The 24,380-nt window shown below is 37.6% G+C and overlaps 1 protein-coding gene across 1 annotated transcript; it reads left to right on the top strand.

The window, feature by feature from the left end:
* The first annotated feature begins 1,607 nt into the window (after positions 1-1,607).
* On the top strand, positions 1,608-20,076 carry PGM2 (phosphoglucomutase 2). The gene is made up of 14 exons (XM_067298150.1): positions 1,608-1,713; positions 5,610-5,777; positions 6,611-6,717; positions 7,070-7,154; positions 8,605-8,688; positions 10,205-10,395; positions 11,602-11,791; positions 12,483-12,580; positions 15,162-15,342; positions 15,458-15,551; positions 16,440-16,569; positions 18,067-18,256; positions 18,881-19,014; positions 19,832-20,076. The coding sequence occupies exons 1-14, from the start codon at positions 1,642-1,644 to the stop codon at positions 19,932-19,934; spliced, it is 1,827 nt and encodes a 608-aa protein (XP_067154251.1). The 5' UTR covers positions 1,608-1,641; the 3' UTR covers positions 19,935-20,076.
* The last annotated feature ends 4,304 nt before the right edge of the window (positions 20,077-24,380 follow it).

Here is a 24,380-nt window from a genome sequence, read left to right as displayed (position 1 = left end):
AATAGGTTACTCTGGGTTGAAGAATACTTGCAAAGGATGATAGGAATATCCAGGACTTGTGAACCAGTATCAGCACCAAGAGAAGGGCCAGAAAGATACAAAGACCTGCAGAGTCGCTGCTGAAGCATTATTAATAAACTGCTAGAGGAGAGAAAAATGATTCCTAAAGCAGCCAAACAAAGTATTTTGCGGCTTTCCTTACTTCTGGGTTCCACCGGTCTTTCAGCTCAGAATTTTTCCAAAAGGGCATTTTAACTCTGTTACTTTCATTGATCAATAGTGCAGAAGGATATTCATTAATGCCTTTGCAAATAAAATGTGGCAATTCTCTTGTTCACAAGCATTCTGGTAACATATTAATGAACTTTGAAAGGTTGCAAATATCTGTGCAACTCATTATTTCAATGAAAATTTACCCAAGTAGTCTTCATTATTTTCCTAATCAGCCATCCATTCCAGTGATACCTAATTTAGTGTATACACAATAATACACAGAAGTAATACATGTTTTAGCTGACAAACAATGAGCCAGACCAAACAACTGTAAACTGTGGTTTGCTCACTCATTGTTTGGCAAAACTTGAAAGGATGCTGTTTATAGAAAACTTATTCACAAATAAACAAAAAGCATGCTTTAACATGAATAACATTCACAGTAATGAACAAGCTCTCTTCCTGAATGTGATTTTAATCCTCCTATAGGGGGAATGGAGTTAGCAGGCTTCTCCCAGCACCGAACAGGAATTATCGAGGAAGGCTCGGAAGGGGGTTTGATGTGAAATACTGCTGCTTGTTCTCTCAGAATTAATCCAAATAGAGCACTGCAACTGCGACTTTCATTAAGAACTTCCTGTGGTTGACTGGTTAGCCAAAAAAAGAGAAATAGAAGGCATATTAAGTTCCAAAGTTGGAGATTAAACAGTAAAAGAAATCAGTTAACTGTTGATTCACTGAAATATTCACCCTTGCACTCCTCTGTGCTTACACAGGATGCCAGCTTGTTCCACAGTGTATGGGATGGGGCAATGGAGGAGAAAAGCCAGAAACAGAATTTCTGCAGGCTCTTTCCCTGTTTGCTTCCAGGTGAATGTGACATTATTTGCTCACGTTTTTATTTAAGGGAAGATTTGGCCACATTGGTGTTAAGATATCAAAAAATACTTTGGACACGGATAGTAATTTTCCTTGCGTCCTTGATTGGGTCCTTTCAGTGCTATCACATTAAAGAAATATTAAATAAGAATACCACGTATGCATTTAATGCTTAAAGTGTAAGTAGGTGCCTTTGCGTCTATATTTTGCCTACAATCTTTATCCCCGATCGGGGTTACTCAGAGATCATCGCTCATTTCCATTGACTCTGCAAAGACGCCTCGGCAGCCCTACTGAAACGCCCGTGAGAGGCTGCACGTTCAAGAGCGGCACTGCTTTTCCCGCTCAGACGGCGGTGCTGAGAAGAAGGCGGTCGGCTGGCAGGCGGCGCCCCAGCGCCCAGCGCCCCGCGGCTCCCCCGCCCGCCGGGGCGGAGGCGGAGGCGGAGGCGGGGCGCCCGGGCCGGCCCCGGCCGCGGCGGGCGGGGCGGCGCGCTGCGGAAGAGGGAAGGAGCGGGGCGGCGGCGGCGGGAAGTGGCCGGGCGCCGGCATGGCAGCGCGCAGCTCGGCGGGGGACGCGGCGCTAAGCCGCGCGGCCGCCCAGTGGCTACTTTGGGACAAGGTGAGGCGCGGCGGCCGGCGGCGGCGCGCTGGGGGGCGGCCGGGCCCGGGGCGCCCTCGCGCCCTGCCGCGCCCAGGGGCGGCGGCCGGAGCCCTGAAGCGCGGGCGCGGCGGGTGCCGGCGCTCCCCGGCGGGAAGGCGCCGCTCGGCCCCGTGCCGGTCGCTGAGGGTGGCACGGGGTGGGGGTGGGGCAAGGTGGGGCCCCTGTCAGCCTGCGGCGAGACGGGTGCGCGGCGCCGGGCGGCGCGGCCGTTGCGGCCGTTGGCGCGCTCTGCTCGGAGCCCTCCGCCGGGGAGGTGCCGCTGCCATCACCCCAAGCCCTGCCTCCTTCGTGCGCTCGCTGCCTGTGCCCTGCCTCATGCCCCTTCCCTCTGCTATTTCTTCTACTTTGGCCTCGGGGTTCAGCGGCAGCAGCCCCCTCTTTAATTTAGGAAACATTCTAGATGGCTTCTGTGGATCGTGACTGGTTCTTTGTATCTAGTTTTCAGATGTATTGAATTAAAACAAAAAGGAGGTTGTATTGTTCCAAACCTCTTCTGTTGCAGGAGAAATTCATAAAATATTTAAGGCAGCGCAGTGCCGTGTTGTGCATCTCTGAGGAGTATTACAAACCTCTGGCTACCACCATGTTTTTGTTAGCGAAAATGCGTTTCTGGAAAGACCTGTGGGTCTTTCATCTCATCTTACACCAGCCAGCTTCGATATTGGTCTCATTAATGTGTATGCAGAAGTAAAAACACCTTCTTATTTCTATATTCCATGTTTCTAAAGGTCCTTTTTGCCACAGTGCTGTTCTGGAAATGCCTATGCAAGTGCTTCCCACTGCAGCTCCCGTATCTTTAGTAAGATGCAGGCCTGTGTGCTCTGTAGGTGGTTTGCGTTTTTGTCCCTATGCATGAAACGGCTTAGTTTGCCACCGTTAGAATGCATTTTGGACAAGTGGTCACAATCAGATCACTTTAAATGGCTGCCCTGTGTTCATCATTGTACACATCTGAGTGTTGTGCCACATGCGTATTTGGGAAGTGGTCTTCCACTTGTGTTTTTTTTTTTTCCTATTAATTACACATTCTAAAGGATGTAATCAGAAATATCTCAAATTTGTTGTGATTCCTCGTGAAAGACCAGTTGACTGGTTATCTGATCAGTTAGTCAGTTTTGTTTTAATTATCATGCAATGCCAAACCAGCTTCTCTTTCAGAAATGCTAGCATATTACATCAAATCGCGGTAAGCTTTTGTGTAAACTTTTTCAATTAAATTACAATTTTGAGAAAACAAGGTCTGGTTTGAAAGGGCCCATTATTTCCATAAAATAACTTTCTTTGATTAATGTTAATTATATTCTTATCTTCTGTTTAATCATTTCATTTTTTAATTGTTTATTCCAATTATTTTGTGAGAACCTCTTGAAAGCTAATGCAGCATCCCTTTTTATTTTTTTAAGGTTAGCTCTTTACTAACAATTGCATCTTTGCAGTAATATTTGACTGGTGTGCAATACCTCATTGCTGATTGTGCAAAATAGTGATGCATTTTCATTTCTCAGGAAACTCCTGCAGTGTTTGCCTTGAGTAACCTCCTAAGCCCATATAACCCTTGTCCATTTACTCTGATTTAAAAAAAAAAAAAGTTGCTTTTTAATATGAAGAGATAGGTTAATATTTAATGATGATAAGTTGCATGTTCCTTACAAAATAAAAGTTTGCAAGAGCAAGCCCTTATGCATGAAAACAGTCATACTGACTTCACTGGAATTTGTAATGTAGACAACAATTACTGTGCGTTTTACCAAGCTGTTTCTGTCACTGTATTCGTTACATAAGTGTCATATTTTTCATTCTTTCGGTTATCAAACATAAAAGTAGGGATAGAAGGTAGATTCTGCTTTTATTAAAAATAAAACCTGTTTAGCCAATAGCTATTCCTCTACTTTAAAACTTTGTGGGGACTTTTGCACTGATGAAACATTAACAATAATTCTGGAAACAATAATTCAACAATAATTCTGGAACAATAATTCTGGAAAAATCCTTCTGCTAGATTAAACAGACTTGGGCCTGACTTTAACCATTATTTTTTATAGTGTTGTGGGTATTTAATTGTACTATTTTTATTGTATGAACTTTCATAGTACTCCTATTAAAATCAACTTTGATAACTTATTAGTGAGATTCTGACATTATTGTAATGCAAATTTTTAAAAAAAAGCACTTTTTTTTTCTTTAGCAAATGGGCAGAATTAAATTAAGCCTTTTACAAGGAAGTGTCAGTTGCAACAACTCTTACACTGTTCAATTGGAATTAAACTGGAAATCAGTAATTCAGAGTTATGTAATCACAGTACCCAGAATTTTTTTTTTTTTTTAGGAGAAAAAGAAATATGGGCAATATATGTATCTTTTTCCCTGTTGTGAGTCCAGCTTATTCACAGAGTAATGTTGACTTCCTAATTACTGTGTTATATAGTTTGCTCATTAGCAAAGGCTCTTTAGCTTTCTGAGTATTTTTTTAAACATGCCTGTTATTCAGTGACGGGTGCACAGGCCAATAATAGGGTAGGTGCCTACAAATTATGAATGCAGTGTGATGTTCAAGAAAAACATATTCTGTTGGTAGGTAATCCAAACTACGTGGTCCCAGTTTGATGCGCAGAACACTTGTATCTTTGTATGCAGATTTGCTCCCATGACTACTATTAGGCAAATTCTTCAGCATTTTCTGGAGCTGCAGAAAATCTTTTTACCTAGGATTATATGCCTTCCTTTGTTGTAAGCATACTTCCGTTGTCCAAGAAATAAAGGCTGTGATTTTTATGAAGTCATTTGGTTGACCAGAAATCAAAGCTTATAGCCATTTGAAAATAATAATCTTTGTATTCCGGTGTGAAGTATGTGCAATTATGACATGATTAACCTGTGGAATATGTTACTTCATTGCATAACACTGTTGCCTAGTGACTTGAGTGTGCCACCTGCCCTTTTGGCTCAGCAAGTTACAAGGAATCACACGAATGTAAAAACTTCAAATCCCGTATTATTAAAACTGAGATATTGGGGCATACAGGGCTTTATTAATTCCTAAGTTTGGAAAGAGTTAATAACAGTTGTATTATGTGAGTCATATTCCAAGGAAAGGAGAACAACTTAGAAAAGAACACCCTCATCAATCATAAGCATCCTGATGAGACCCTTTACATCACTCCTCTGCAAAGTCATTTTATTTAAGAATTTAGCTGTAGTTGTTAAGCTTTCATCCTGAAAGCCTTTATCCTGATTAAATATTTTTACAACAAGTATTACTTGCAAATATACCACAAACTGTCGTCATCTTTATCTTCTGACTAGTCTGGTTTTGCTTAGGCTTGCATTAGCCAGCCTTTAAGTTCTTGGGACAAGAGTGTGTGTGTGTGTGTGTGTGTGTATGTATATATATGTATTTTTTAAGATCTACTGACATTACTAGAGAAGTAATAAACAGTTCATAATAATCTGCCTAAATTGCTTTCTGATATGTTTTCTGTAGTTCTTGTGTTCTGATGACAAACATTCTCTGAACGTCTGGGTATGGGTGGTTGTTGTTGTTGTTAACAAAAAAATTAGAATCCAAATTTTAGAAATCTTGTCACTTGCCAAACTCTGGTATATATACTGCTGTCAAGGCAGCATGTTCACTTAAGGTGATAAATCTGAAATAAGTAATAGTTGAAATTTCACATCTTTCACAAGTCAGGGCAGAGACAGCAAAAAGTTCTAGAGTTCTTGAAGTGATATGCTATGTTTTTATCCTGAACTAATCCAGGAGAAGAAATGGGGAAGAATGTCAGTTCTATTAAGAAGCTTAAAGGTATTTAAAAAAAAAAAAATCAGATTCTCTAGAAAAAGCTTTTCATCTACAGAATCCAAAAACTTCTGCAATAGTGAAGCAGCTGGTTGCTGAAGGAAATGCAGGAGTACTACAGAAATATTTTGGCTCGCGGATGGAGTTTGGCACAGCAGGGCTCAGAGCTGCCATGGGAGCAGGAATTTCTCACATGAATGACCTGACCATTATCCAGACAACCCAGGTATTGTGTTCATCTTTTTATCTCATTTAACTGGTCCCTTCTATGACTGGAAAGGACTAACTTATGACAAGTAAATGGGCATTCAATGGAAGATTAAATGTTTAGCTATTTATCCAATTTTGGTTTTCAGAAATCACTTAAATAATAGTAGAGTTAGCAGAGTACTGATCACTGGAAATGTGCAGAGAAAAGCTCTAAAGCCAATAAATTATCTTCCATATCTGATATGCAATTGGACTTGTACACAGCTACAGTTAAGCTCAAGTGGATCAGTTAGTCCTGTTGTAACAACTACAAAAAATGAAAGGTAGACAGTGTTAGGCTAAACTTTACATGTTCTAAGCTTCAGTTTGCATAAATGCAATGAATATATTTATACACATATATATGTGTTAAAGTAGATCTACTTTGTTAAAAAAAAAAAAAAAATCACTGCAGCCTGGACTACTGATGTGTCTTGTCCTAAACAGGTGTTATGATTAAAGATCACAAGAGCCAATATTTCAGTTTTTGAATGTTATTACTTTTTCAGTTCTCATATGAGGAAGCAAACAACTGAATCATTTCTCAAAATCTGCAATTCAGACTAATCGTATTAACTCTTTCTTTCTGGAGTTGGTTCTGATTTTTGGAAAAGTATGTAAATACTGTCAGACTTCACTAAATTGATTTGAAGGTTTTTGCTATTTCTTGGTGTTTATTGGCCCTAGACAAGTTGAACCCAAATCCGGGTCAGTGCTTTGTGTACTTGTTTCGCTGAGAAATCATCTTACTGCAAGGATATGTTAAATATTGAGATTGGGTTAATGAAGTTGCTTTGTTATTTTCTTCAGGGATTTTGCAGATACCTTGAAAAGAATTTCAGTGACCTGAAAAAGAGAGGAGTTGTGATTGGTTTTGATGCTCGTGCCCATCCTTCAAGTGGAGGTAGTAGTAAAAGGTACTTTTCAGGTATTACATATTTTGTAGATGTCTTACATAATTCATCAGTTTTAAAAGTTGCTTCAGCAGGACTTTGCCTTTCTGTAGAGCATATTAAGATAAGGGATTTACAGTATTTTTATATTCTGTCAGTGCCAAAGTAGTTCTTATAGTTGTGCTTTGTCTGTTGGGAATAGGAAGGGAACATGTTTAAATTGAGTCCGTATAATAATTTGGACTGGGGTTTTTTTTGTGTTTTTTGTTTTTTGTTTTTGTTTCCTCCGAGTGAGGAACAAATAAGCTGTGAGTTCTAGGCAACTAATTAGTGAGAAAATGAATATATTTCCAAAGAATATTTTCTTGTTGTTTAGGTTTGCAAGACTTGCTGCTAATACTTTCATCAGTCAGGGAGTTCCAGTTTACCTGTTCTCTGATATAACACCAACTCCTTTTGTGGTAGGTTTCTATTATATCTTTTTTTATATATGCACAAATGCTGTCAGATATTAAAAATTAATACTTCTACTAAGAAAAACTAAGTAAACCACTTCTGATGTTTAAGCTCTAACTGCAGTTATTTATGCTTATTTAGCTATATTTATCTTACAACATCTACAGCACTAAAAGGAAGAAGCCTATTACAATGTCTGTGACAGTGGGGCGTGTTTCCATGTTTCATTCATGCTTTCAGGCTTATTTCTTGTATATGGCATCTCATAGTTTTCTGATTGTTGTGGAGAAGTGATGGGAGCTCTTTTGGGACTTTTTGAAGCCCTTGTATTAACTTGTTCACTTCAGCTGTGTTCCTGTAGCTTGAACTCAGCTTAGTCCTTGATGCTTTACCATGTAAAGAACCAGTGTGCATTTAACCTCCAATTTTAGATAAGTTTTAGTTAAAACATACTTTGAACTGAATTGGTCATACAGAAGATGTTCAAGCATAAAAATGAGCGAGTCTGAAACTTATATTTTTTGTTCTTGTGCTTTTTATTTTTTGGGTGGGAGGGGAAGTATTCATTCAAAGCAGTCTTTTCAAAAAAACAGGTTGTTAAAAGTGCGGTGGCAGTTAACACTGTTATAGAATGTGTCTGCATTTACACCGTCAGATCACTAGATGTCAGTGTGCTGGAGCAGTAAAGAAAAAAAGTTTACCCTCAAAGCAAGTTTGTCCTCTGTGATTCTAGTTACTCCAGTGACTGCTGTAGACATGGAACTTAATGGAATGGATAGCCTTCTTGTACTGATACAAATTTTGGTAGATTTAGGATCAAACACTTCATAGGGCAGCTCAAAACAGTGTTGCAAGAACTACAGTTGATTGTCTTCACTTTAAATAGCCGGGCCAAAACTCAAGAACTGGACCTCTGGTCACCAATAATGCTTAGTTTTTAACTTACTCCTGTTTTGGACTAATTTATAATAGCTGTCTCCAAAACAATACTCCATCATGGTTCAGAAGAGAGTTTGCTGCAAGGACTGCTCTTAAAAGACAGCATAGATGACACTGCTCCAGTTTTAATTCTCTCTGCCCTGTGCAGACTTCTTTCAGTTCCTTTAACAGTCTTTACCACCATAAAAACCTGAAGTATCTCAAGACATTCTGCAGTATGCAAGACATTTTCAGTTTCGTTCTATAAAAGCACTAGTGGTCCACGAAGCATCTGAAACAACACTAAGAATATTTAAACTAGAAGAATGCACAAAAATAACAGCTACGTGTGCGCCACATGGGTGCCACTTGCTCCTAGAGAAGCAAGTACTATTTAGTTTCTGCTTTAGGGAGTCAGTCTGTAGGAATGATTTCCTCGCCTTCTTTTTATTTAGCAGTGTATAACTATTGCATGTGAATGAGAATAAAGCTTCTTATCATATTTTGCACAATTCAGATAACTTTCTGTCGTTACAGCCATACACAGTAACTCATCTGAAGCTTTGTGCTGGAATTATGGTTACTGCTTCCCATAACCCAAAACAAGATAATGGTTACAAGGTATTCCTATATGATATATTTTCTATTTATATGTATTTTTTTTTTTCATGTAGAGACATTATCACATACTATTGTATATAGTTCCAATCATGTTACAGAACAAAAGAATTGTTAGTTTATTCTTGAGATCTCTTTTTAGGCATATATATTTAGAACCTGGTAGCTTGTTATACTGGTAATAACATTGATTAATATCTTAGATCCAAAAAGGAGGAAGATAATTAATACCAGTGCATGTTTTGGAACACTTTAACATATTAACTCATCTGTTTTCAAAAAGCTATTAATAGTTAGATTCATTTTTTTTAAAAAAATCTCTTTACAGTTGCAAACGCAGAAAATTAAAAAATGTGTGGAACCTAATGACTTGCTTGTACAAAACACTTTGAATAAATTCCATTAAATTCCTGGAATCTCCTTTCCTTTTTCTAAATGATGCTATTGATCAGTGTGACTTTTTTCCTATGTTGCAAGAAACAAATGGCACAGAAAGCCATAGTTTGGGGTGCTTCAGGGTTTTTTTTTTTTTTTCTGTTTTTGTTGGGGGGGGGGGTGTTTTTAATGGAAAGCAGATGAGCTGCCAGCCTGCCAATCAACATAGCTGGGCTATTCATATAGAGACTGTTTCCAAAATACAAAAATGGAGATTAGGAGATTTTTCTTAATAGAAAAGAAAGGTATTCACAGGGATCATTTTTTGCTCTCTCTACCTTCAGAACTTTTTGTCTTACTGTTTAAAAAAGTAATTGTTAAAACATCCAAGTGTGTGGAAAAGCTATCAAGATCAATACATGAAAAAATAAAAAATAAAACAATTTAATCAACTTCAGTTTTTGTTTAATTTATTGATCTGTTATTTGGTTACATATTGTTTATTTGAACTTAGATGCTGTTAGGAGGCTTTTTTAAATTTGTGGTCTGTAGATTTGTGTTTTGTACATCAGTAGGAGAAAGCATGCGAGCAGCTGTCAAAATTTAAAACATACTAAATACACCTATTCCCAGAGATAAAAGCAATCAATATAAAGCAGAATAGCACAGTAATGAATACCTTAAAACTTAGTTGAATTTGTGCTTGCTGTTGTGGCAACATTGCTGCTTTACACAACTGCAAGCTTTTTGTACCTTTCTCCTTAAGGATTTTTTGTGGTAAGCGGGTTTTATTCTTACTAAAAACAATCTTAAAAGGCAAAAAGTATATATAATATTGTATCTGAAAATCTAGAGAAGCATTTGTCATATATCATGGGAAACATCAATTCTAAGGCTATCAGGCAGACTGATACTTGTCTCTCAGTAAATGAGCTGAGTCTTGTTTTGTTTTTCATTATGGACTTTGATTATGGGTGCGAGAAGAAACACTGAGAATACTAACAGAGGAATACTGTGGGTATATTTTAGCTATATTTACTACAATCCACCATCAAATTTAATAGATCTTAGCCAACAAAAAATAACAAAGCTATCTGTATAATACTGATGACCAAAATAATCTCTTATCCTGTATATCACTTAGGTTTACTGGGAGAATGGTGCTCAGATTATTTCCCCTCATGACAAAGGAATTTCTGAGGCCATTGAGGAGAATCAAGAGCCATGGCCTCAAGCTTGGGATGACAAACTTGACAGCAGCCTGCTACTTCATGATCCATATGCCACTATCAGTAAGGACTATTTCAAAGACATACAGAAACACTGCTTTCACAGGTAACTGGTGCTAACTCTGTTAAGAATATGGGGATTTCCATTTAGTTCTAGATATGTTTAGAATATGTCATGGTGGCTTAAATTGATGCAAGTCAGGGCAGCCATGTTCCTGCCATATTTTCCAATTCTGTCTGTGCCCTGTTGTCACCTTTTGTGGTAGTACTGGCAGCTATGTGACCATGCAGTAAGTCAGTTCATAAAGCTAGTCCAGAAGAAATCTAACCCAGCAAAATAAAATCATTTTTTTGTTAAATCATCTCCCTGTATTAGCGTGACCATGCATCAATCAGTTGCCACAGCAAGACTGGGTGTATCTTGTGCAGCTGGGGGTGAGCTGTGAATGTGACTTTCCCAAATTAATGTTGTAGAATCATATCTTTAAAATGAGTTTTAAAATGATAAGATGAGCTAGGCTGTTAAGCCAATCCTGAAAAGAGGAGCTCTTGCTCTGTCATTCTGGTTTTGGGTGTCTGCCTGGTACTCTTGGCAGCCTTGCACAAGCTGATTCCTATCACTTACTCAGCAAAATCTTACTCAACAAATTAAAGTGGATGTTTCTCTTCACAATTAGCAAGTAGAGTCAGCTCATGGATTAGATGAGCAGCAACCTGTTGGATCTGCTCATTTAACCCAAAATTTTAACCACCAGTAACCATGTTCTTACTATTTTGCTAAAAACTTTGAAGTCAATATTACTAGAAGGCCAGGATTATGAGAGAAATGATGCTGCTTTTCCAGAATATGAGTTTAAAGTCTTTTTAGGAGTCTGAATGCCTTTATGTCTCTATTTTTACATTTTTCTAATAATGTCTCTCACAAAAATGAATATATTTAAGGCTTGGTGTTGTAGCTTCACTGTGTTCCATCTTTGAGTTGGTTTAAATGCCAAAGTCAGGGATGAAGAGTCTTACCAGTCAGTTGCATGTTTCTCCACTTACCTTCTTTGGAGTCTATAGAGTGGAGTCTTTAGAGATCTGTCTTATCTAACATCCAAATGTAAACCATTTGAATATATAGAGTGATTTATAGAGCTAAGAGATGAGGCTAAAACCTATTTTTAAGCTACTAGTTTTAAAACCTGTCTTCCTTATTTTCATAGCTTTAACAATATGGTAGAATACTGAGTCATATCTGTTTCTGAAAGAGTGAAATTGTATATAGAATATTCTGCAAAATTAAATTTCCTATTAATCTGCTTGATTTCAGGAATATAAACAAGGAAACAAAGCTGAAATTTGTTCATACTTCTGTGCATGGCGTAGGTCATAAATTTGTGCAGTTGGCCTTCAAGGCATTTGACCTTTGCCCTCCTTTTGCTGTTCTGGAGCAGAAGGATCCTGATCCAGAATTTCCCACAGTGAAGTATCCAAATCCTGAAGAAGGCAAGGGTGTTCTGGTAAATAAATAAAAAAATATATTTTTAATAGTTGTAATCTCTGTCAAAGTGTTTCCATTCTGCTAACAGTCATGGCTATAAATATTGATCAGGAGTGTATTTTATTTCTCTTTTCATGCCCTTATAATTATTGAAGAGTTAGCTGTTATTCTTTCATTAAAATTTATAACTCTCTATGAACCAGTCAGGTAATAATTAGCTATAATTTAAAACTGTACTTTGTTCTGCTCTCTAATAGAACGCGCAGCATCTGTTCATAGAATGAAGTGGGTTTGGGGAGGGGGTTCTTGTTTTTATTTTAAGATAGTACATCTTCGCAGTCATTTCTGAAACGTTTTAACAAATTACATCTAAAATATGGGGACTAAATTGTTTTGAAACAACAAGGAAAAAAACCCTAACAAGTACAATCACTTATTGTTGAAGGATCCTCTTGAATCTAACTAGCTTTTAAATCAGGCTGCAAAAATAGAATGATGTAGGTAAAATTAAATATCCTGAGTCTGTGTACTCTGCTGCCAGGTTTATATCCTGTGAATTGCTTAAATATAAATGAAGTTATATTTAGAGAGACATAATGATTTTGTGTATTCAAGATGAAATAGAGAAAGTTATTTGAAGTCTATAAGGAAAATAAAAACATTATTTAGGTGAATTAATGCTCTTCTGGTGTTGATTACCATGTTTGCAGACACTATCTTTTGCTTTGGCTGAGAAGGATGGGGCAAAAATCATTTTGGCAAATGATCCCGATGCTGATCGACTTGCAGTGGCAGAGAAACAAGAAGGGTATGATAACAACAAACTAAAACCCATGAATATTGGACTTGAAGGCCAGACTAATTTGGGGAAACTCTTGTTACCTATGTTGCATAGGAAGATAAAACAAGCAGTCACAGTAGGGTTTTGGGGGGTGTTTTTTGTTTTTTTTAGGGGGAGGGGACTAAAAGTACATAGACATGTGAGAGGACAGTACAAAGCACGCCATGGGAGGCAGTAATTTTAAAAACTAATTAATTTTATACAACGCACAGAAGCCTGAATAAGTATTTGACATTTGCTGCACTTAAGGTATGCACAGAAATATGTGAATTGTTATGATTGTGCTATAGCTTTCTAAAGGTAGATTTTCAGACAGAATTTTTCCACAGAAGACTGAAAAACATTCTTTCATACTGTGTTTATTAAAGAATAACTTATGAATATTCTACAGAGCCTTTATAGTTTCATGATGACTTCAGGATCAGGGAAAATCACTGTTCGTTAATATCAACCCCTTATTTCTCAAATACTGTTACAGACTAAATACTGTACTAAAGGAGGCAGGATAATTATTAGCTGATTTAGGCCTATCTCTCTCCTTCTCTTGCCAACTTCTATACAGAGTATTATGTACCTGCAGTTCATGTTGAATTTTGTCAGTGTTCACTACTTCTCAGTATAGCCATTTCCAGTTCTCTGCTTTTAAGTAAAAAGTGCATAGCTGATCCTTTTTAATTATGTATACCCTATCAAAGAATGGGATAATAGAAGGTAAACTTTCTGGAACAGGGACTTTTCATATTTGTCATATGCTTATACATGGAATGTGTGACCTGTAGGTCTGACTCAGTATTGTCATCCCCTTACTTCATGCTCCCTAATATCATGCGCCTTTACAAATCACTTGTATTTCTGGATAGTGTTATATTTGACTGAAAATAAGCTGAAGTACTGCACTTGACACCACTATTTGCAGATATGATGCTTCCTTTTCATCTAGCTTGAAAAAACAGAAACTAATCTGAACAGTTGTAAGCTATAAATCTTTAATAAAAGTAAACTTTAGGCTTTCAGTTCACACAGCAGAATAAATATTTGCTGCTGAGCCATGAGCAGAAATAGTGTAAATGAATTTTCTCATCATGAGAGCCAACAGAGAGATACAAAATTATGGCAACTGTCCTTGGTACCCATACCATGAAACGGGCACTTGCTACATGTCCTCAGTCGTTGCTGATATTTGAGTCTAAATCAGCTGTGCAAATTCTAAAACCCCAGTAAAAACAAGACAGCACAAGTCTCCTTTTTGCTCACCAAAGAACCTGATTTGGTCTTGTAGGAGCTTCAAAGATAATGGGGTGGGGCGGGGGGGGGATCTTTTAACTCTTTATCCTCATTGCCTGAACTAAGGAGGCTTTTCTGCCTGTAGAAGAGGAATGGTCTAATTGTCCCTCTCTCTGCTCTGCCTTTGAAGACTGACAGTATTAGCTGGAATATCCTTGTCTGAATATTTTGGCGTGTGCCAACCTGAGCCACAGTTATTTTAGCAAAACCTTATGTTCTGAAGATCTAAACCAGATAACTTTAATCAAGATCAGAATTTATTGTCTACTAGCACACCAACAAATAGAAAAGCATAAGAAAATACAGTCCTGCATTAATTAGAAATGTGATGTTAGCCGATCAGAAAAATGTTCCATATGGCAAAAAGATTGGCATAGAGGCAAAATGGTGTTCGTATTCTTCTATCTAATTGTTTAGCCAGCCTTAGTCCTCCCCTAGCTTTAGGTTCTATGTCCTCCTCTGTAACTTCTGCTGAAGCTATTTGTATACTAATCAGAATATTAATATAGGCTTCTACAGTATCTGTACTTCTTCTTTGACAGAAACTCCTGCTAGAGCACACTCTCTCAGCTAAATTGTTGCTGTGCATTACTTTGTGCCTGTTGGCATCAATAAATGCAGGAGACTGAGTCTGCTTCCCTTTCACAACAGGTACTGTTTCTGTAGGTCTTGATTTTTGTCAGTTTAGCAGTGTCTTTGTTCCCTTTCACGACTGGGTTTTTGAGCAATTTTGACATCACTTTCCCCTCAGTTTTCCTTGTTCTATCAATAGATTGGAACTTCAGTCAATTTTTATATTTCTCTCTGAGACTTTTCCTATCTTCCTCAATGACCCATTGATGTATTTGTGATTAGATAGAAAGTATTTGTCTCAACCAAGTAAAAAAAAATTCATCATTGAGAATTGTATTTCCTTATCTCAGTGTTCATCTTAAACATTTGTTTTATAATTTGTAGCTGCTGTGTGGGTGTGTTTTTTTTGTTTTTTGGTTTTTTTTTTAATATGTTGGAAATACTACTGTTCCGTCTTCAGATAAACTCATAAGTTGGTAAGTATGATGGAGGAGGAGGGTAACCACTTCAAAATTCTTTGGGTGAGGGAATTCTTTGTTCATAATAAAACACGTGATATCTTGTTACTCTTATTTGTAATTCAAATACATTGGCTTTATTTGTTAGCTTTCTTGTATGTAAGATTAATTGAATTTTTTTTTCAGTATTATCGTTTGAATTTGTATATATATACAATTTTTTTTCTTACCAGTGGTGAATGGAAAGTGTTTTCTGGAAATGAGCTGGGAGCTCTTTTAGGCTGGTGGATCTTCACTTGTTGGAAAAATCAAAATCAGAATGCTTGTGCCATTAAAGATGTCTACATGTTATCCAGTACTGTTTCTTCCAAAATCCTGAGAGCAATTGCATTGAAGGAGGGTTTTCACTTTGAAGTAAGTTGCATGTTATTCCATGTTCATTTCTTTGCTTCTCTGTACAGTGTCTTACATGTTTCTAAAATATTTGCTCCCCTCCCCCTCTTCTTTCTCCTCCCACACATTGCTTTAGGAAACATTGACAGGTTTTAAGTGGATGGGGAACCGTGCCAAACAGCTTATGGATCAGGGGAAGGCTGTTCTATTTGCATTTGAAGAGGCTATAGGTAAGAAGAAAAAATATTTTTTTTTTTTCTGGTATCCTATAAAATAATGAAAGTAGGACAACTGCAGAAAGGGTCCCTTCCAACACAGTAGATGCATTTGTAATTCATATAATACATTTGGCCGATTGATATTACTAGCTTTCTTTAATCCTGTGTATCTGTTTAGCACTAAGTATGGTGATGTGAGCTTAGTGTATATATATCTTCAACAGCATTGTCAAATAGACAGGCTGCAGATTCTGCACACACTGAGGTTTTTTATTTGTTTGCTTTTTTAACAAAAAGTACTTTTAGATTTTGAGTTGAGTATGTGTAGCTGACACTTTTAAACTAAGCTTAAAAGTGAATTAAAAAGAAAACTCTTCCCCCAAACAAACCATACTTGTAAACTGAAAAGATGCGCGTAAAAGCTACGAATAAGTGAGAAGGAAATTGTAAAGCTATGGTGCTACTTCCTGAGTATCTCAGTACTTGAAAAAACAGTGGAAAAAATGACTGTTTCATGGATCGTTATCAGTGCTGCCATGTGTTGTCATGTGATGGTAATCACATTTGAGACAAAGTGCTGTATTTAGGTTTTCCTATCTTTCATGACCGTTCCAGAAGTACTCAGGAATGTGTCCCTGAGATGACATAAATCTGTATCTATGCTGTAAATCCATTAAATATGTTGTTTCTTAAAGTATTGAAATTAACAATATTGATCAGAAGATAATATTTTTCCAAATCCCAAACTATATTGAAAATATTTTTGGTTTAATTCTAAAATGTCTGTGGTATGAAAATACATATTTCCCCTTCTAGAGATGTTAGCTTGGTTAGCTTTTTTCCTGTGTATTGTCTAGTTTCCTCAAACAAACTTCTGCTCGTATACTTTTGTTTGTTTAGGGTATATGTGCTGTCCTGCTGTTCTGGACAAAGATGGTGTCAGTGCTGCTGTCATAACTGCAGAGATGGCTAGCTTTCTGGCAACCAGGAATTTGTCTTTGTCTCAGCAGCTGAAAGCTGTCTATGATGAGTGAGTTTGATTGTAATTGTCTGATTGTTAGATTTTCTTCATTCCACATACTGTGGTTAATAAGACTCAGTAGCAACCTATAGTATATGAAGAAATAAAGTGGGGGAGTCTGTTAATAGGAATCTTCTAGAAAGCTGAGGTGTCTCATGGGCATGAATATATCTGAGCTGATTTTGTGTAATTTTAAGGTATTTTCCAAAAATAAATATTTGTTACTGCTTTCCTGTCAATTAATGAGATTTCAAGCCATTTTTGTTGTTGATCTGGAGGGGGTTTTTTCCCCCTTACTGAGAAGTTGTACTCTTGACCTCAACTCTGTCTGCCTCTTGCACAGAAGATTGTTATTTTGGCCAGCAGTATCCCTGAACCCTAGTTATCATAGTGCCTCTTGCTGCATAAACATACTGGACATGCAAAAACATAATGGCAGAATAGCCCCAAGTAACTGACATATTTATGCTACCCATAAAAGCAAGCTTGCTTCTGTCCTGCATGTTGGGCTACTTCTCATTAATTTAATTTTAGCTGTCTCTAAAGTCAGACTTTTTACTGTATTATTCTGTCTTTCTTTTTTTGATGGATAGTATATGTTGGCTGGTTTCTCTTTCTGCTCTTGAATATCAAGATTTGAGCTGATGGAGCAGAACTGATGTGACTGGGCATAACTATTGGCTGCATACAGCTGGGTGTCCTCATGAGAGTTTTTTAATATGAGGCACTACTATTTTTTTTCCCCCTTGTCTGAGAGATGTTTAATGTCTTCACAGACCTGAAGAAATCAATAGCCAAAATGGCTACTGGGTTTCATGTTGGGGGGGAAGGCAAGGTTGTTTGGTTTGGTGGGTTTTTTCTTTGTTTTGAAGAAGCAGGCAGCACAATCTGGTAGATGTTCTCCCTCCACCTTTCCTGTCTGGTAGAGTCACTAACAAGGGAATGGCAGAACCTGCAAAAGACTTGTGGAAAACTCTTCCAGCCTTGGTGTTTACCTCCTGTTTAACCAATCCTCACATGTCTTATTTGCATGCAGCAACTTGCTTGTTCCTTCAATTGTTTAAGAAGGAATCAAGCAGCAAAGGTGTGCTAAAACATAATGCATAAACAAATTGTGGAATTTATTGCCACAGACTGTCGTATGTGGCAGAAGTTCGCATGGGTTCAGGACACAGGAAGACAAATGTGTTGCCCTCCAATCAGACATCTTATGTTCTCTTCCTATGGTGGTTAAATTCCTTAAACGTATTAATGACATGCACACACACGTTTTAAAAATAAACTTTTTTAATCCTTGAAAAATAAAAATCTCTACAGACACTTCAGGGTGTATAAAATAGAGCAGTTAAGGTGCTGAGGCCTTTTAAAACATAAGGGAGAAAATTTATGCTACAGTTGGGTGATCATGAGTATACATTCTTGCTCTTAAAGATGTATATTGCGTTTGGTGTACACCTGTAATAAGAAGATTGCTGCTGCTTCTTCATTATTATTGTGTCTTGACAGATACGGCTTCCATATTACCAAAGCTTCATATTTCATCTGCCATGATCCTAAAATTATTGAACAGCTTTTTGAGAACCTTAGAAACTATGATGGAAAAAACACTTACCCAAAATTCTGTGGCAGATTTAAGATTTCTGGAATAAGGGATCTAACTACTGGATATGACAGCAGCCAGCCAGATCGAAAGGCTGTAAGTAGGTTTTTTTTATAATGTATGCAATCATAATGTATGCATGTGCACATATCTATAAAAATACAGAGAAACACTGTAAAACACATTACATCCAATGCAGGGTCTTAAAATGAGTGAGATTTGGGATGCTTGTTTTGTCTTGGTGGGGAGAATCAAGGTTGATTTGTTCAAGATGGCAGCCTGTAAAGAGAGGTAAGGATGATTGTGCAGTTTACTACAGTTTCCACAGATTTTTCTATCTTGTTTTGGCAAAGCAATCTTGCATTATTTTGTTGTAAGTGTAAAGCTAAGCTGTCCGCTGAGATGTGGCTTTGGATTCTTTAGTCTGTGTTTCTTTTTCTTCATGGGGAGGCCTATCACAGAGCTTTTTCTGTTTGCAATCAAAATGTTGACTAGACTTGATGAGCTATTTAGTAGTAATGAACAACCAGATTCCAGACTGAGGGTAAGACTGTCATTTGCCTTATTGTGGTCGGAAGACCACAGTGATGAAGAAAAGAGAAAAAAAACTTACTTTTAACTGATGTATCAGTTATGTGATGTCACATCATGGGTTGCATCTCAAATCATTACATGTAGTCTCTTTTCAAACTTCTTAAAAGTTATTCTTTCTGTTTCTAGATACTTCCCACTAGTAAAAGTAGCCAAATGATAACATTTACTTTTGCTAATGGAGGAGTGGCCACTATGAGAACCAGTGGGACAGAACCAAAAATCAAATACTACTCTGAACTTTGTGCACCTCCTGGAAACAGGTATTGTCACTTGGATTGAGGGTTGTCTAATATGGTTGTGTTGTGTTTTTTATTATTATTATTATTAATAATATTATTGTTTCCGTGAGTCAGAGAGCTCTCCGTCATCAAATAATTTTAGTATAACCATTTTATTCTTTTGCAAATGAATAAGTATCAAGCTTAACTTTGCAAAATTTATTGAATCATTCTTATTGGCACTGAAATGTCTCTAAATTTGTTTTTACCTTCAGTGAGAACAGAATGCCTTTTTTGATAGTGCCTTAAATGCAAGTGGATATTTTCCATTATATTTATAATATAGTTGCTTCAAACTTATAGTACTATATGTAAGGTGTTCTAATATATTATATACCCTTACTACATTTAGTCATTGTATCCTTGATTGATAGCCTTGGAAATAATTTAGTCTGGAAGATGAGCAACTATTAATTGCTGTAATGGTTATAATGCTTTCTTATAGATGTAAATTAACCTGAAAATACATTACAAGTGTAAAAGTTACTAATTTATTATACTGATTATTAATGCAATAGAGCTTCTGAATTCAAACTGGCTATTCATGTATTTTAAATTATATTGTGGAGGTATGTTTGTCCATGGTCTTAAGTGCCTCCATGCACATCAGTGGAAAGTAAACATCAATGCATTATCACAAGAGGTTTTAAGAAATCAAGCATATTACTTTTGGCATTAATAGAAAATGTTTGCCTAAAACTAGACATCAGATTTAGAACTGCCCTTAGACTGAAAATGTACATTTTTAGCTTCTCCATTGTGACACTTTTTTCATATTTATGTGGATTTTGTTTCTTAGTGATGTTGAGCAGCTGAAGAAGGAATTAGATGAATTGATCAACGCTCTTGAAAAACAATTCTTTCAACCAGAAAAAAACAATCTTCAAAGAAAGACAGAGTAAAATAACAAAATGGCTAGCTTAACTGCATTTGTTTTTGCAGCATTAGAAGTGCATTATTTAAGTTGTAAGGGTTTTTAGGACCAAACATCTGAGAATTCAGACTAAAAAGTACTTACGCTTTTATTAAAATGTATTCTGCATACTCTTGGGTCCAGTATCTTATTTTGGAAGGGAAGTACCTTTATTCTTAAAGGAACAACAACAACAAAAAAATCAATCTATGAACTAAAAGTTGTCTGCAAATGTATTTCAGTCAACACTTGCTTTAATTAAATACTGTAAGTAATATCCTATTTTTTGAAATGCAGCCTGTTTTTTATGCAGTCTGATAAGATTATGAAATTTTATCTAGGTTTAGGGGGTTTTTTTAAGGCAAGAACTTCTGTTAACAAGGAGCACTGGAAGCCTATGATGAAACTTTGCCAAACTTGAGGTAAATGTTTCAATATAGTGATTTTTTTTTTTTATTGGGGATTCTAGTCCAAGTAAGCAAGAAATTCACAATGAATTTGCTGGGGAGCTTCTGTTTGCCTTGGGAATATGCATCATATTGCGTGTTGGAGATGGTAAGTGTACTAAACAGCTTTTCCTTAGAAGTTCTAAGCACACTTTAATACCATGAACATCTTAAGACAGAATGTGTATGTACAGCCCTTTTCTGTTACTTCATTGAACTAAGCATAATTAGGTCAATGTATACCTCAAAATCTCAGAGCCTATCTTACTGTATGCTACCGTGACTTGGTGTGTAACTGCATGTCTAATTTAGAGTAGAAGTTTACATTTCATTGCATGCTGTCATCTGCACTTGTAGAGCAGGTATGGGTTATCTGGAAGTTACTAGTTGACTTTAAATACAGGTTTTTCTGTGTCTTCAGTAGTTGTTTTGGATATTAGTGTAGCTCTAACAGCCCCAGTGCTTCTTGGGTAAAGAAACACCTTTGCCAGAATTACTTATAGTATCCCATGGAAGATGACTTGTTGTCAGGCCAAGCATAGATCAAACTTAGTAAATTTTTCATAAGGGAACAAATTTGCCATTCAACATCCACTAAATACTGTCTCACCTTTTTAGTTAAGACAGTCAGCAAAGACTATCTGATACCAGTTTTTACCTTATGGACTTCAGAGTTGTTATCAGAGGATTCAAGGGAAGGAATAGTCCACATACTCTTTAGCTGTCACTTCAGTTTCTCCCTGCACTAGAGTCAAAGGCAGCATCTGAATCATTTGTCTTGAGGTTTGTCTGTGTGGCATAGAAAACTAACTTCAAAAGAAGATAGTTAGAAGGGTATTGAGGAAATTGAGTATGCTATTAGTCAAATCCTGGTCCTTTGAAATAGAAGGTCAGGGAGATGGTAAGATTATTAGTCTATGCAGAAAGTGCTTGTTCTCTTATTCCATTTTTTCTGTTTCTTTTATACTAAACTAAAGATGGGACACATTTTCATTGGTATGTTTCTTTGGCGCCTTGTGTAATGCGGTCCATATTCCTGAATAGGACCCTAGGTACTACTGAATGTAGTAATAGCTGTAAAGGAAATCTTGATACTGATTTCAGTGCAATCAGCTTTATCACATTGCATGAAATTTTCTGCACATATCAACTATCACTGTCCCTTCCTTCCAAAAATAAAATCTAAGCACAAATCTTACAAAAACAAATTGAAAAAAACTGCCAGAACCCCTCCTCTCAAAAACACATGGGAGCTGATGCTGTGTTTTCAAAAGATAAATATACTTCTGATGCCATGTAGTATATATGGCACCATATATACTATACGTACCATATAGTATATATTTTACAATGAGTAATCTACACTGAAGGTGGATGTGATTTTTGATGTTGGACATAAGACAGGTATTTCAGACTCTTTTTGTGCGTGTTAAGTATGCTAAAACAAAGCATATTTGGCATGTTATAAGTCTGAACTGATTCTTGAAAACAAAGGAATACTTTTAAAACTTCAGGCCTGAATTCAGCATGTTCAAGATGCTGGATCACCAGTCCACTTCCACCTGAGCTTGAGGCAGAGCAGTCTATTAGCTTTTCTACTTGTTTTGTTAATGAAATACGAAGGCAGCGTTAGTAGTCTTACAAAATGATTTTGGTTTTTGTCATCTTATTTTGTCCCTGGGAGTACATTGAGAATGTTCCAGTCCAGCACAAGGCTCATCATCTAGGACTGAAATCACTCCTGATTTCAAGGCAGTCCATAAGAAGGAGGCATGAGAAATAGGATATCTTTTGTTAAGAAATTAAAATAACAATACAACTAAGTGCCCTTCCCTGGAATTTGATGTAGTCCAAACCTGAATTACTTATCAATAGTGATGTTCCATTTCCTTTGCTTTATCAGCATTTGTGATGCTGGGTTTCCTGCTGCCTGAGATCTAGAGTAATAGATGTGAGGTACAGGCCTGAGACCATAGTAGGAAATGGAGCTGACAAATTGTAGAAAATGCATGCAGTCAAGTCTCTAAAGTTTCTGTGAGAAGATTCTATATGGCAAGAGCTGAGAAGAGAAATAAAGCAGGAACCTGAGCTACTGCTCCCTAACCCTGCTATTATATAGATTCCTCTCTTCTTTCCCTGACCCTCAACACATGAGGTCCTACTTTCCTTTGTTTATGAGGATGGAAGATGGAGGCCTGAAGGGAATGAGATAAGGGGGAAGAAGATCAAAGAAGATTATGGAGATTGCACCATATATTACTCCTGTACACAAGCTGGAAAACAAGGCAGGAGGGAAATTGCTCCCATGTGCTACTGCTCCATCTTTCTTTACACATGGGTTTAAAAGAAAAGGGCAGAAGGATGAAGAACAAAATGTAAGATCAGGACACCAGATTCTCCTAATTTGTCCTTAACTTGTTCCCCTTGCCTTTCCAGGTAAGAGCCTTTTTATGTTGAGCATCCTCTGTAGAAGAAATGCCTTTTTTTTTTTTTTTTTTTTTTCATAAAGCTTGGAGGGAAGTGGAATCTGGTTTGATAATTGTAAGTTATGACTTGCATTCACAGCCATAGTTAACATACTTTTTATAAATGCAAAACTTCAAATCTGTCTGTATTATATTCTTAAATGTCAGGCGCTCTGTCCTCAGTTTTTTTCAGTGCACCTCGAAGACAGCACTAGGTATGCAGCTGGGTACTGGGAAAGCAACTACTACTTTTCTCATGAAAAGAGCAAGACATTTCTCAACACCATGATGGGAGAGTGTAACATTCATGTTCAGCTATGAATTGTTTCAGCCTGCAACCAAATGTGATTGCCTCTTTAAGGAGTACAGCTTCTTATGTGGTGATCCTAGGATTTTTGGCTTCCAGGTAGCCATCCACCACTTTCTGGTACTAGCCTGTCACTCCTGTCTGGGACATTGTCTACTGAATGTCAGTGACTTTCTCTGGCCCAATTTCAGGTTAAAGGAGAGGAGGAGGAGACACAGGTGCATAGCCCCTGGAACAGAATAGAGTCCTATTTCAAGATCCTGGCTATACAAGAAGAGGAAGGATGAAGGCTGGGCCTACACTTGTTTTTCAGTCTTGTTTTAGAATCTAACATGTGTCTCATGACTTAACCACAGAATACCCTTGCAAAACAAGGTTTCCTGCACTGCATTGCACCCTGGGCTCCTAAGCAAAATGACTTAGCACAAGCTACCAACCCAAACTGCTTGCTGCCTGATAAGATCACATCAGTCAGTGCTCCCAAGACTGACTTGTTTGTGGTTTCCAGCCTCTGCATGACCATCATGAATTGAGGATCAGGATTAAGACAGACTATCCAGCAGCAGCACCTTTGTCAGAAGACAGGTTTTGAGGGGACATACCGTGTGTGTGAGCTGTGCCTAATCTTCCAGCGTGCTGAAGACAGAAGCTTCTTGAAAATATAATGCTGAAGCAGGAGCTGTAGTACACATGATAAACGCTAAAATACTCAGCAGCATAAATAGGCAGAGAACAAGTGGTGCTACAAAGTTGTGATGTACGGTGTATGTGAATGCATCCTCTAGCTGTGTGTCAGTCCTGCCCCAGTTGTACTTGATCTAAACTGCTGTGTGGACGGATGCACTGCAGTTGGCCCAGCCAGCCATGCTGATCGGCTGGTGGGATCCCCAGGTTCGTGGGGCCCTGAGCTGGAGAGTGCAGACAGAGGGGCAGTTCAACAGGAGGCAGACTGGGGCAATGCCTTCAGTCTGGGCAGTAGTGAGCTCTCCCCAAGGCAGGGGAGGATTTGTGGACTGTAGGAACCTGTGGCTCTAGGCTTCTTTTTGTTTTCATTTGTAGGGTGGGAAGTTTTGCATTCCTTTTGTTGTGGAGTGTGGTAATGGACACTGTACTGAATTCACGGGCAAGGTTTGAAGTTGGTAGGGTTACAGTTTCTGATTTTTGTTTTCTGCATATATCTGAACATCTCCACAGCCTAGAGAGGCACACTTACTGTA

The sequence above is a fragment of the Apteryx mantelli genome, chromosome 5 (genome assembly GCF_036417845.1).
Source record: "Apteryx mantelli isolate bAptMan1 chromosome 5, bAptMan1.hap1, whole genome shotgun sequence".
Lineage (NCBI taxonomy): Eukaryota > Metazoa > Chordata > Aves > Apterygiformes > Apterygidae > Apteryx > Apteryx mantelli.
The sequence above is the reverse complement of the archived record's forward strand: the minus strand, read 5'-3'. Positions and strand labels throughout refer to the sequence as shown.